The sequence below is a fragment of the Macaca mulatta genome, chromosome 5 (genome assembly GCF_049350105.2).
Source record: "Macaca mulatta isolate MMU2019108-1 chromosome 5, T2T-MMU8v2.0, whole genome shotgun sequence".
Classification (NCBI taxonomy): domain Eukaryota; kingdom Metazoa; phylum Chordata; class Mammalia; order Primates; family Cercopithecidae; genus Macaca; species Macaca mulatta.
In genome coordinates, this window is record NC_133410.1 from 156,709,048 (window position 1) to 156,722,725 (window position 13,678).

Here is a 13,678-nt window from a genome sequence, read left to right on the forward strand (position 1 = left end):
TCCAGAGCAGTGCCAGCAAAGCTACTATTTCTAGGTCTTGTGGCCTGTGTCAAGGGGGGAGTCTGGAGCCCTTCTTTGTTTTAGGATTGACTTGCCTATTCCTTTCCACCTGCCCTATCTGGGAATAGAATCACTGCATAAAAATAATTTTTCCCCATTTACCAAATTTTCAATAAAGAAATCTACTCCAGGCTGGGCGTGGTGTCTCATATCTGTAAACCCAGCTACTTGGTAGCCTGAGATGGGAGGGCTGCTTGAACTCAGGAGTTTGATGTTACGATGAACTATGATCACGCCAGTGTACTCCAGCCTAGGTGACAGAGTGAAGCCCTGTCTCTAAAAAATAGGAAGAAATTAGTCAGTTGTGGTGGCATGTGCCTATAGTCCCAGCTACTTGAGAGGTTGAGGCAGGAGGATCGCCTGAGCCCAGGAGATCGAGGCTGCAGTGAGCTGTCGTGCCACTATGCTGCTTGGGCAACACAGTGAGACTCCATCTCTACAAAAGTTAAAGAAAAAAAAGAAATTTACTCCAGGAACTTTATTTTATATAGAAAAGAAGAGTATTTTTAGCTGAAGAGACCAAGGTCCTTGAGCATGTTAATGGAAATAAAAAGCAATATGCTAATATTAGCTACACTAAGCCTTTTAAAGACAATATATGATCTTAAACTGTTTTAGACTTTTATTAAAAATGAAAAATAGCTCCCTCTAGTTAGCCAGAATAAAGCTTGGATATATTTCTTGCATCATTACTACTCTATCTGATCCCAATATAGTAATATATAGCTTAAACAGTTCATTCCATTTGCAGTCTCATATTTGTTTTGCTTTAATTTCATACTATCCTGGCAATTACTCAGCTTCATTAACTCCTTAGGAAATTTCTCAAGAACGCTACAAGAAATATCATACATGGAATATTAACATACAGCAGTACTCTTGAAGTAAAATTTAAAGAAGTCTGCAAAACTGAATCTTTTTCATTAAGTTTACATGTTAAGCCTCCAAAACACTGAAAGGTCAATCCATATCAGGGAATTGGGTTCTGATCCATGTGCCAGAAAGAGCACACATTAACAAACCAAAAACAGTCACCGAGTGTCAGTTATATGTATTTTTGCAGCCGGGTGTAGTGGCTCATGCTTGTAATCCTAGCACTTTGGGAGGCCAAGGTGGGTGGATCACTTGAGGTCAGGAGTTTGAGACCAGCCTGGCTAACATGGTGAAACCTTATCTATACTAAAAATACAAAAATTTAGCTGGGCATGGTGGCAGGTGTCTTTGGTCCCGCTACTCGGGAGGCTGAGGCAGGAGAATCACTTGAACCCAGGAGGCAAAGTTTGCAGTGAACCGAGAACACACCAGTGCACTCCAGCCTGGGTAACAGAGTGAGACTCCATCTCTCTCTCTCTCTCTCTCTCTCTCTCTCTGTCACACACACACACACACACATTTTGCTAGACACTATGGATAACTTTAACAAGTATATTTTCTGTACTCTAGGCATTTACAGTATACCTAGAGTAAAAAACATATATAGACACAGTAAGTACCAAATGATCGAGATATAAAAGAAGTACTATAGAGCAGGGGTCCCCAAGCTGGGGCCACAGACTGTATTACAGTCCATGGCTTGTTAGGAACTGGGCCACACAGCAGGAGGTGGGCAGCAGGTGAGTGAGCGTTACCGCCTGAGCGGTCAGATCAGTAGCAGCATTACATTCTCATATGACTGCGAACCCTAGTTGAACTGTGCATGTGAGGGGATCTAGGTTGCATGCTCCTTATGAGAATCTAAGTAATGCCTGATGATCTGAGGTGGAACAGTTTCAACCTGAAACCATCCCCACACCCTGCCAGGTCTGTGGAAAATTGTCTTCCATGAAACTGGTCCCTGGTGCCCAAAAGGTTGGGGACCACTGCTATAGAGTGTATGAGGGGAACATCATTCTTTAATGGTAAGACAAGTTGGCAGTGAGAAAGTATGCTTTGGGTTGGGCTTGAGGGAGAAGGAAAGTATTAGGAGCAAAGGCACAGCAGTAGAAAGACCTAGGGAAGAGAAAGGTTAATTTGGCTGGTGTGGAGTGTATGCAGAGAAGCAGCAGGAAATATGCTGAAAATAGCATTTTAAAATTAATTAGTTCATCAAGTGCTTAACTAATGCCAGGCAGTATTCTAGCAGCTGGCACTGCAAAGGTAAATCAGACAGGCCAGGTTCCTGCCCTCTCAGAGCCTACGCTAATGGGGGCAGGAGAGTTACTAGGGAGAAAACAGAGATATGATAAAATGGGGAGGGAAGTGGCAGGAGTGTATTCTAGATCTGATGGACAGCTCTAGGATCTACAGATCCTCGATCATATAGTTTGGTTATGTGTCCCCTCTAAATCTCATGTTAAATTGTAATCCTCAGTGTTGGAGGTGGGGCCTGGTGGGAGGTGAGGCCTGGTGGGAGGTGATTGGATCTCAGGGGTGCACTTCTTTCTTTCTTCCCCACCCCCGCCCCTGAAAGGGCCTCACTCTGTCACCCAGGCTGGAGTGCAGTGGCACAATCACGGTTCCCTGCAACCTCCACCTCTTGGGCACAAGTGATTCTCCCACCTCAGCCTTCTGAGTAGCTGGGACCACAGGCATGCACCACCACGCCCGACTAATTTTCTGTATTTTTGGTAGAGACAGGGTTTCACCATGTTATCCAGGCTGGTCTCGAACTCCTGAGTAGCAATCAAACAATCCGCCCGCAGGGCCTCCTAAAGTGTTGGTATTACAAGCGTGAGCCACCATGCCCAGCCTCGGGGGTGGATTTCTAATCAACAGTGTAGCTCTATCCCCTTGGTCTAAATGCTGTCCTCCTGGTGACAGCGGTCATTTAAAAGTGTGTGGCGCACCCCCCTCTCCTCTCTCTCTCTTGCTCCTGCTTTTGCCATGTGATGTGCCTGCTCTCCCTTAATCTTCTGCCAGGATGGGAAGCTTCCTGAGGCCTCCCCAGATGCAGATTCCGGTGCTATGCCTCCTGTGCAGTCTGTAGAACCATGAGCCAATTAAATCTCCTTTCTTTATAAATTTCCCAGTCTCAGGTATTTCTTTACAGCAATGCAAGAACAGCCTAATACAGATGATCAGGCAAAATCTGTCTGAACAAAAAATATTTAGAGCTGAGACAAGAAGGCTCAAAAGAGCCATCTTCCTGCACAGAGAACAGATATCGAGTTAAGAACGAGTTTGGATCCTCGATGCAGCAAAAGGAGGCCAATGTGGCTAACCAAGGGCACTAGTAAAGCTCTTGAGGAAATTCACTGAAACGACATATTATTTTAAGTACCATTTTTGCTGTTGCCATATACAAGTATCAGGGATGGGATCCAAGCCCTGCTCTCTAGCAGCACTGCAGGCAGGACTGTTTCACAATGCCGCATCCACTTTTTCTGCTATGTCACCCACCTATACCTACCATTGGACTGTAGGCCCCATGAAGGAAGGGAATCTTATTTTGTTTACTGTTGCATTCCCACTGCCTAGAACAGGGCTTAGTACACTGAAGTTGCTCAATAAGTATCTGCCAAATGAAAGGACAATAAATATCACTTATTTCCTTCTCCCACAAGTAGTCTAAAATGAGAAGCAGGGTTTTATAAAAACGAAACAAAACAGAAGAAAAACAACAGGCTGGGCGCGGTGGCTCATGCCCGTAATCCCAGCACTTTGGGAGGCCGAGGTGGGTGGATCACCTCAGGTCAGGAGTTTGAGACCAGCCTGACCAACATGGGAAAACCCCATCTCTACTAAAAAAAATACAAAATTAACCAGGCATGGTGGCACACGCCTGTAGTCCCAGTTACTCGGGAGGCTGAGGCAGGAGAATCCCCTTGAACCCGGGAGGCGGAGGTTGTGGTAAGCCGAGATCGCACCGTTGCACTCCAGCCAGTCCAGCCAGGGCAACGAGAGCGAAACTGTTTCAAAAAAAAAAAAAAAAAAAAAAAGACAACTGAAGAACTGAGTTAGGAAGTGTCCCCTCAGTTCTCATCTTAAGTTAATACTCCCCTCTTAGGTGTTTTCCCCTTTCTCAGGTACAGGCAGTCACTATCTTCTGCGTGCTCAGTATTGGAACTTCTCTTATTATGATGTAACTCAGAAGTACCATTGCAGCAGGTTATCCATTTCTTCCAGAACTTCCCTCCTCTCACTTCCTCTGTTAAAATGTCTGGAAATGACTTTTCTTTTCTTTCTTTCTTTTTTCTTTTTGAGACAGGGTCTTGCTCTGTCGCCCAGGCTGGGGTGCAGTGGTGCAATCATGGCTCACTACAACCTTGAACTCCTTCCTGGTTGCTCAAGTGATCCTCCCACCTCAGCCTCCCAAGTAGCTGGCACCACAGGTGTACCCTACTGTGTCTAGCTAATTATTTGTAGAGACATGGTCTTTGTTGCCCAGGCTGGACTTGAACTCCTGGACTCAAGCAATCCTCCTGCCTCAGCTTCCCAAAGTGCTGGGATTACAGGTGTGAGGTGCCATGCCTGGCTAGAAGTGGCTTTCTTCTCCAACTCTAATCCCTATCACTATGATAGACTGACAAAAAGGAATAAATACTATTTTAAAAAGAAGTAGGGGAAAGGAGGGAAGGAAATCATTCTGGTTTTGGGGACTTGTATCTACCTATCCTCTTTCCCTGTATATAACTAAATGACTGTTCTTGTTTATAGCTTATAAAACCTCCTCCAGCCCCATTGTCCCTTCCCCTTTCACTCTGTCTAGCCTCCTTCAGGTGGGAATATGGCCTCTAAACACTGCTTTTGTGTAAAAACACAATTTCCATTCTAGAGTGCTTCTGTCCTTTGCAGATAAGGATCAACGATTTTCTACTTATGACGTTGCTTTTCTTTATTCAAGAGTCTTGAGCTCCACTGTCTCCAAGGGCCAGGTAGGAATGAAGAGAACCAGATGCAAAATAGGCAGTGGCAGTGTTACAGTAGGTAGTCAGGCAGACATGAGCAGGGCAGGAGAGGTCCCTCTTACTGCCATCAACAATGTCAGGTGACCCTCAGGTCAGGCAGTTGTTATACTGTTTCTCTAAAATAATAAGTGGTGTCAGCCAGTGCCAGGGAAAGGCAGTCTCCTAATAGATAGAAAAACCTGAAACTGGTGATAAGCAGCTTCCTGATAAGATCTCAGGAGTTGGGTGAGTGGGCTCAAGCATGCGCATGAAGAGGCAAAATGGCGGAGTTCAGCTGGTATGACCTTCTAGGAATTCTGGACTGGTAAGGGAGGAACACCTCAAGTGAGCATGCATAGAACTCCAGTAAACACATTGCACATGCTCCCTCTGAAATGCTGGCAGGCCACCCCGCATGCGGACAGCTCACCCCAAGGGAAGAATCAGGGGAGAAGGGACGCAATCTCCCAGAAAGCATGCCAACGTATATGACCCCAAGTCAAAGATCAAACTGCACACTTGATCTCCCAAGTCACATGCTTCACCCTCTTCCAAGGTTACTTTACTTCCTTTCATTCCTGCTCAAAGCTTTTTAATAAACTTTCACTCCTGCTGTGTAACATTTGCCTCAGTCTCTCCTTCTGCCCCTCAGTCAAATTCTTTCTTCTGAGGAGGCAAGAATTAAGGTTGCTGCAGGCCCAGACAGATTCCCCGCTGGGAACAGTGCGGCCACGGCGAGGCCGGCAGTACGTGTGCCACCTGCAGGGGGCGCTGCTTTCATGGTCAGGCCGTGGGCTGCAGGCTTTGGCCCTCTAGCTGCTGGTGCGAGGTCTGGTTTTTCATAGGGTCCAACGGAAAAATAAGGCATGGAAGGAAGACTTGTTTCCTTCTTTTGAACTTCATTCCCTCATACTTACCCAGAAATTAAAAAAACAATGGAAATCTCAGGAGTAGGTTTCTCAGTGGAAGGAAAAGGGGTGTATGGGGCAGTGGGAGGTGGAAGAACGAGAGAGAAGGGGAAAAGGAAGGAGGGGAGTAACAGAAGGGAAAGGAAAGGAAGGAGCAGGGAGAAGTGAGAAGAAAAGGGAGGAGGGTCAGACACTGGAAGCTGCAGAAATCACACAACAGTTTCCCAGTGAGCCAAGGAGAAGTAAGAAATCCTAACTTGAAAGGAGGAGAAGGGGAAGTGGGCTGGGGAGAGAGAAGGAAGAACAAAACCAGCCATTGAAGGAGGAGCTGATCAGGTTCATCCTACATCCCTGACTCCTCTCATCAGAACTCCTGTCCCCCAACTATCACTGGCCCTGACCCTGCTGGGGTGAGGGTCCAGGCACAGAAGTCACCTCCAGTGGCTCAGGAAGATCCACCACTCCCTGTGGGAAGGGACGCTGGGGGCTCGCCATACCTCCGACCCCCTCCTGGCCTCCATGAGGATCCTCTGATCCCAGCTTCCACCACGGTGGGACAGACTTTGGAACACACAACCCATTTGGAAGCCAGGCCTCGTGGAGCTTCAGAATGTTAGGTACAGAGGGACCTCATTGGCAATGTAATGCTGGCAGGATGGCCCGGGGAGAACCCTCACTGAGGACAACTGGACTATGCCAGCACACTAACCCAGCAACGGGGGACACAAAGAAACAGGTAGCACCCCATGAAAACATGAGAAGAAGTACCCGATGGCAACTGAGTTGTGTACTCATCTAATGGAGCTGCCCTCACACAACTAGTGCTTCAGACGCAGGATGGTGTGGGTGGAAGTCACCTTCCTCCTGGAGAGGTATGTGAAGTGCCACTAAGACTTCAACCCTCTCTCACTCTCGCCAACAGTCTGTGAACCAAAACAATCCAAAGTTCAGACGCTGAGGACAGTAAAAGATCATCAAAAACATTTTTTACTGGGCTACTACTTAAGGTAGTATAAGCAAGTCTTTAATATATGTTTAATTTTAAAATATCAGCCAAGATGTAAAAGAGTAATACTGAACCTTCATTTCAGAACTTATAAAGAAAAATGAAAAAAAAAAAGTCATTACAGGCTTCAGTGGGAGTTTTAATATGTGTAGTGAATTGATAAGAAATTTGAATACTTGCAGCGATCTGTAGCAATATATGATAAGCTATTTCAAGGTAAAATTGAATAATTAATCATTTAATACATATTTGAAAAGTTTTGAGTTTATAATAAGAAAAGTTCTATGTTAATTTAAAGTATTAACTAATATCTTCACCCCAATGTTTAATAAAAAATTAGAAAGAATGTTTCCTTTATTATTCCCTATTTCCCACCTTTCCTCCATCTCCAGTGATGCTAATACCAGAGAATAAGATCTTTGGGAACTTTCAGATCTGTGTCACAGTTGAAGGTAAACCCAAAGTTTTGTTCCTCTGTTTTAAATATTGCAATGCCGGCCGGGCGCGGTGGCTCAAGCCTGTAATCCCAGCACTTTGGGAGGCCGAGACGGGCGGATCACGAGGCCAGGAGATCGAGAGACGATCCCGGCTAACACGGTGAAACCCCGTCTCTACTAAAAAATACAAAAAAAAACTAGCCGGGCGAGGTGGCGGGCGCCTGTAGTCCCAGCTACTCGGGAGGCTGAGGCAGGAGAATGGCGTAAACCCGGGAGGCGGAGCTTGCAGTGAGCTGAGATCCGGCCACTGCACTCCAGCCTGGGTGACAGAGCAAGACTCCGTCTCAAAAAAAAAAAAAAAAAAATATTGCAATGCCTCTGTTCAGGAAGGCCATGCATCCCACTTCATCATAAACTTCATCCTCATAATTAGAAATGTAAACTTAGGAAGCCCCTTTCAGACTGATTAATAGATTGTTTGGTTCATTTGTTCAATAATTCATTTATTCAGCAAATATTTATGGAGTACCTACTATGATTCAGGCACAATGCCAGCTGCTAGAGATTCAAAAATGATTAAGACAGAGTGTATGACTTCAATGAGGTGTGCCAGTGAAATAAGGCAGAGATACACGCACCTAAGAGCTGGCAACACCAGGTGGGAGGTGGTGTAAACAGCCAAGGGTTGGTGGGAGAGCAAGCGAGGACCACATCGGTGTACTCTGCCGTCAAGTGAGCTGCATCACTACTGCTTTACACAAAATGCCAGACTGCTGCCTTTGCCGTTGTGGAAGGGTCCGAAAGCACAGGTAATGACTCAGGGAAAGCATAGAACATGTTCAGAAGATATGCATGTATAAGGCATTGGCAGGCAATGCGTGAGGCATGCTTTGAGTTTTCTAGGTCACACCTCACTGGGATCACAAAAACATAAAACATGATAGGGTAGTCGCATCTCCTTTCTTAAAGTCCTCTCTTTCCTTGAGATCCATGTCACGATATTCCTCTTTTAACATACTACTTCCAAAATGAGTTCAAAATTTTTAACTTTAGCCAGGACACCTCTTTAGTTTCTGACCTGTAGAAATAACTGCCTATGTAATGTCTTCTTGGATAATTTTTCAAAGGCAAGTCAATCTTACCCTTAAAATTGGTCCCAGGCTCTCCCTTCCCCTGCCCTTCCAAACCTGAGTCTTCTTCCCTTATTCCCCATCCCAGTGAGGGGCACCAAATCTTTCCTGGCACTTATGGCAGAGGCTTGGAAGTCTTCCTAGACAGCTAATTCTTCCCCCACTCCAGTCCTTGCCAATATCCAACCACTAGCAATTCTTGTTGATTTCACCTTACACTATCACCTGAATTCCCATCACAAGATCTGGTTTCCCAAGATCTGCTCTGATTCACTTCTAACCCATTTTCCATTCTGCATTCAGAGGGATCTTTTCAGGAAGCAAATCTGGAAATGCCACCCCATCACTTAGAATAATTCAATGGCTGTTCCACTGCTCTTAAAATAAAGAGCCAAGTCTCTGATGTGGCCTCTGAAACCCACAGGACCTGGCCTTAGGCTCCCCTCCAGCCACATGGTCTTGCATTGAAGGCCCATGTTCCTTCCTGTCACTTGGCCTTTGCACATGCTGGTCTCTCAGGCTAGATCAACTTTCCTCCTCATATACTTCCTTCACCTGGGGAACACCAGTTTAATCATTCCCAGGGAAGACTTTCCTGACTAGATCAATCTCTCCCATTAACTGCTCTCAGAGCACTTTTCCTTTCAATACTTATCGCAATTATATTTTACTTACAAAACTCAGTATTTCTGTCTCTCTACATCAGTCATACATCAGTAGACTGTATGTTCTATGAGAGAGGGATTTTTTTCTCTCACTATTCTAAAACTACTGCTTAGAATACTGACAACAGTTAATAAATATTCCTGGAATAAATGCAAGATGAAGCATGTATACGTATGCATTCGGGCATGCTCTGTAACTTACTGATTTCCCTAAAAGATACAGGGTCTATCATGGTACCCAGTGACAGAGCTGCCACATCGAGCTCTCTTTTTGATGCAATTTGACCAAAAGGCTTTATATAATTTCCAATTGTTTCCCCAGAGTAGTATCCACACTAGCCCCTTGAAAAACACAGCTTTGCTCTGTTCTTTCTAGTTGATAGGAAGAAACCCTACAGAAGTCTGGGTTGGGTTGAGGTCAAAAGTTTTAAGAACAGAGAGCAAAATGTCCATTCTAATGGAATTACATCAATAACACTTAACTACTTTTAATATTAGAAAGCATTTATCTTTTGTTGTTTCCATTTTATCTGTATCAATATCCTCTAGAATAGACAAATACACAAAGCTTACATGACCTTTTTTTTTTGTTTGTTTCTTATTTATTTCCAAACCCCTTTAAGTACATTATTCCCAGTCTGCAAATATAAGGTGCTTTCCCCTAAGTTCTATTTATGAAAAAACATTCTTACAATTCTGTAATTGTTTGGAGCCCTTTATATTCAGATATTTATAAACAATTAAAAAGTAATAAGTGACACCCAAGAAAAGGCAACAAAAGAAGAGATTTTGACTTCACTGCACTTATGAATGTTTGTGCATCAAAGGACACTTTCAACAGAGTAAAAAGGCAAGTCACAGGTTGAGAGACATATTTACAAATCATGCCTCTGATAAGGGTTTAATATCCATAATACATAAAGAACTCCTACAACTCAAGTACAAAAAGACATATAATCCAATTAAAAAATGGGTAAAGAACTTACATGAACAGTTCTACAGAGAAGATATACAAATGGCCCATAAGCATATGAAAACATGTCCAACATCATTAGCTATTAGGGAAATGCAAATTAAAACTACAGTGAGATACCACGTCATGCCTACTGGGATGGCTAGTTAATAAAAAGAAAAAAGTGCTGGCAAGGATGTGGAGAAATTAGAACCCTTGCACATTGCTGGTGGGAATGCAAAATGGTGCAACTGCTGTGGAAAAAGAGTGTGGTGTCTCCTTAAAAAGTTAAACACAGAGGTACCATATGCCCAGGGATTCCAATTCTAGGTACCGAAATAACTGAAAGCAGCATCTCAAAGATATATTTGTATACCCATATTCAGTGCAACGTTATTCATAACAGTCAAAGGTGGAAACAACCAAACTGCCCATTAACAGATGATTGGATAAAATATTTGCTGTAGTCATGTTCTATAAAGTCACAGCAGCAAACACTGAATTAGCAAATGTACAACTATCCGTCCTATAGGGGAAGTCTGGGGTAATGGTCCTTACAACCTCTGGTCACATTTCATCAACTGATCTATACCTAATTTTGTTTCATATGTATTTCTGTTTAAAGACATCTTACTTAACATATATTCCTGGTTTGTTAACATTGAACTACAGCCAGCAGAACCATAACTTATGCTTCAGTAATGATTATCTGATACACCTATTTTCTCTGTGAGGCACATCATAGCTTTCTTGAGCTGAACAACACTAGCTAGCCCTTCAGTACTACGTCTAGCGGCCAGCCATCTTAAACGGTGAAATCACCAAAAGGCATAAAAATGCAAAACATGTGGCACTAACTAGACTGTGAAAAGGATGAGTGTATAGCATGAAAGCTGAAACAAGATGCTGGAGTGGCCGCTTGTGTGAGCTCAGCTGCAATGTGCTCTCTTGGCAACTCAAATTCCTTGTTGCTCTGCATTTGTCTGTGAATGACCATGAAAATCCTGTGAGTATTGACTTTGAGATTATAAATAAATGCATTCAGTAAGCAAATAATAGTTGCAAAAAAATGCAACTACAGAATCCACTAATGAGGACTGACTTGATATACCTATGTTGGAATATTATTCTGCCATAAAAAGGAATGGAATTCTGAAACATACTAAATATGGATGAACATTGAAAACATTAGGCTAAGCGAAATGAGCCAGGCACAAAAGGACAAATATTGTATGATTCCACTTACATTAAATATACAGAATAGGCAAATTCATAGACTAGAGGTTACCAGAGGTTTATGGGAGGGGATAATGGGGACTGATTGTTGAATGGGTTTAGAGTTTGTTTGGGATGATGAAAAAGTATTGGATATAGATAGTGGTGATGGTTGCACAACAATGTGAATGTAATTAATGCTACTGAGTTGTATGCTTAAAAATGAAAAATTTTATGTTATATGCATTTTATGACAAAAATTAATAGATGTATTAATAAGATTAAATGGGTTGTTTTAATCTTCTGTTAAAATCAAATGTTGAAACACTGATGGCATTAATAGAGATTCCTATTTACTCACATGTCCTTTTAAAAGAAGAACTCTCTTTAATATGTTTTTCCTTCTGGTTTATAGAACATATTTTAAAACGGGCTTACTATTCAATAATATCAGTTGATTATTGAGGAATACAAGTTAATTAAATTGTGCATGTCAGTTGTTTGGCTTTACTTCGTGCTTTTGGTGAAAACTGATGCAGTACTAGAATTATTCTTTTTGATAAATTGCCAAAAGAAGGCCACCTCGAGAACCAACAACTGATGTTTCTAATTTATGTTTGGAATAAAATTGTCTTTGCAGTATATCACATGTGGGCAAACTGGTCCTCTTAGGTAAATTACTACTGGTACTATTGCGGTATGTTGGCATTATCTGTCTCTACTTTTCATCTTTTGCATTACTTTTCTTGCTTTTATCACCAACCTATTTCTCATCTGCCTCCCCTACTGAAACCCCTATTTTCCTATCGCTAGAGAGAGCCATCTGTTAGACTATGGCTGTAGTTACTATCATAATTCAAATATTCCCTTTTAAGTATTTCTTGACCCAACAATTACAAAGAAGCACTGCTAGATATAAACATAAATAAAATGTGCTAATGAGGAATGCAAACAGTATTAAAACGTAAACTTAAAATAGGAAGGAATCTGTGGCCAAAGAAAAACCGATTACAATTCTTTCAGTCTTTAAAATGCACCATAAAACTAAAAATGTTTCGCTACAGAATAACAGTTTGGCTTCTTTTATGATGGCAAAGAAGGGTAATTACGATTGTCATGAAAACACATTGAGCAGCTGTATACTGTTAACAAAAGAACCATTATATGATGCTCGTAAAAGCTGGCACTTTATACATTCACATTTCCTAGAAATTAGATCGTCTTCCCAATTGGAGTCGATACCAAAAGAGACTGTTTTCTATTAACTGTGGCTTTGTACCAGTCAATTTTCAGAGCCAACTGGATCATCTTTCTTTTGGGATATATCCCACATATTATTATGTGGAATTTATATAAACTGATTTATATATACTCAGAAGTGTACAGTGTAATGTTGCAAAGAGTAATTTTTAAGTTCCTAGAGATCTGTAAATTTTTAACGTTAAAAAATGCCAGTTCAGTAGATTCTTTCACCAACGTATACCTGTTTAGAAATTATTGAAAGAAAGCATAATGAATAACTGCAGTTTATTTTATGAAGGCTAATTAATAGGTACTTACTCATTAAAGACTAGGTCTGGTGCAAAATAGAGAAATTGGCTGTTCGTATGTTTGTACGATCTCCAGCTCAAGGCAAATGATGATAGACACATCCAAGAATACTGGATTAGGGTAATTTGGTCCTCAAGAGGCAAGTTTTTAAATCCTGAAGAACAAAACAATTAATCACAGAAATACACTTAGCATTTAAGTACATTCCAGGAAGATGCTTCTTAAGTCAGCCCCAAACAGCCACCTTTCTTTCACTTTTCTCTTCCCTAATAGACTCAGATCAATTCAACAGTCATTTACGGAGCTCCTACCACAGGCCCAGTCCTGTTCCACATTTCACTTTAAATTCATCCTAAATTCCAGATGAGGGTAAACCGCCAGGGCAAATTAAAATTGCAAAGTTCAGTGAGTTTCAGTATTTCAGTATGGATGACAGCCTAAAACCCTTGGTTAGATTGAGAGAATTTGTATTAACCTGCAAAACTTGCTTTGTCCCACCCACAATTAATAACACTAAAATAAAGGGTAATCTAATAACTGTCAACCCCTGTGTGTCTGCAATAATGGTGGGAGATTTCATTCTTCATGAATTTGTGGTGCTTAAAAAATGAGCATGTGGTGCCTCCTATGGTCCAGGTTAATATCAGACTTTGATAAAGTTCTATGGTAGAACATGTTTCCTTGGCACCTGTCCTCCTTGCCTGACAGACTCAAGCTCTTCTTTTGTTCTTTTATTTATTTATTTTTTAAGATGCAGTCTCACTCTGTCGCCCAGGCTGGAGTGCAGTGGCATGATATTGGCTCACTGCAACCCAGGTTTCAAGCGATTCTCCTGCCTCAGGCTCACAAGTAGCTGGGGTTACAGGTGCCTGCCAGGACGCCCAACTAA

At 42.2% G+C, this 13,678-nt stretch overlaps 1 protein-coding gene across 9 annotated transcripts in view; it reads right to left on the reverse strand.

Moving 5' to 3' along the window:
• The window catches only part of NR3C2 (nuclear receptor subfamily 3 group C member 2), a 365,926-nt gene that overhangs the window by 63,363 nt on the left and 288,885 nt on the right, over window positions 1–13,678 (reverse strand). For all 9 annotated transcript variants that reach the window (XM_078002311.1, XM_078002313.1, XM_028848799.2 and 6 more), the window contains exon 6: window positions 12,799–12,943. In XM_078002311.1, the coding sequence (XP_077858437.1) occupies window positions 12,799–12,943 (145 nt within the window). The remainder of the gene's footprint in view (window positions 1–12,798; window positions 12,944–13,678) is intronic.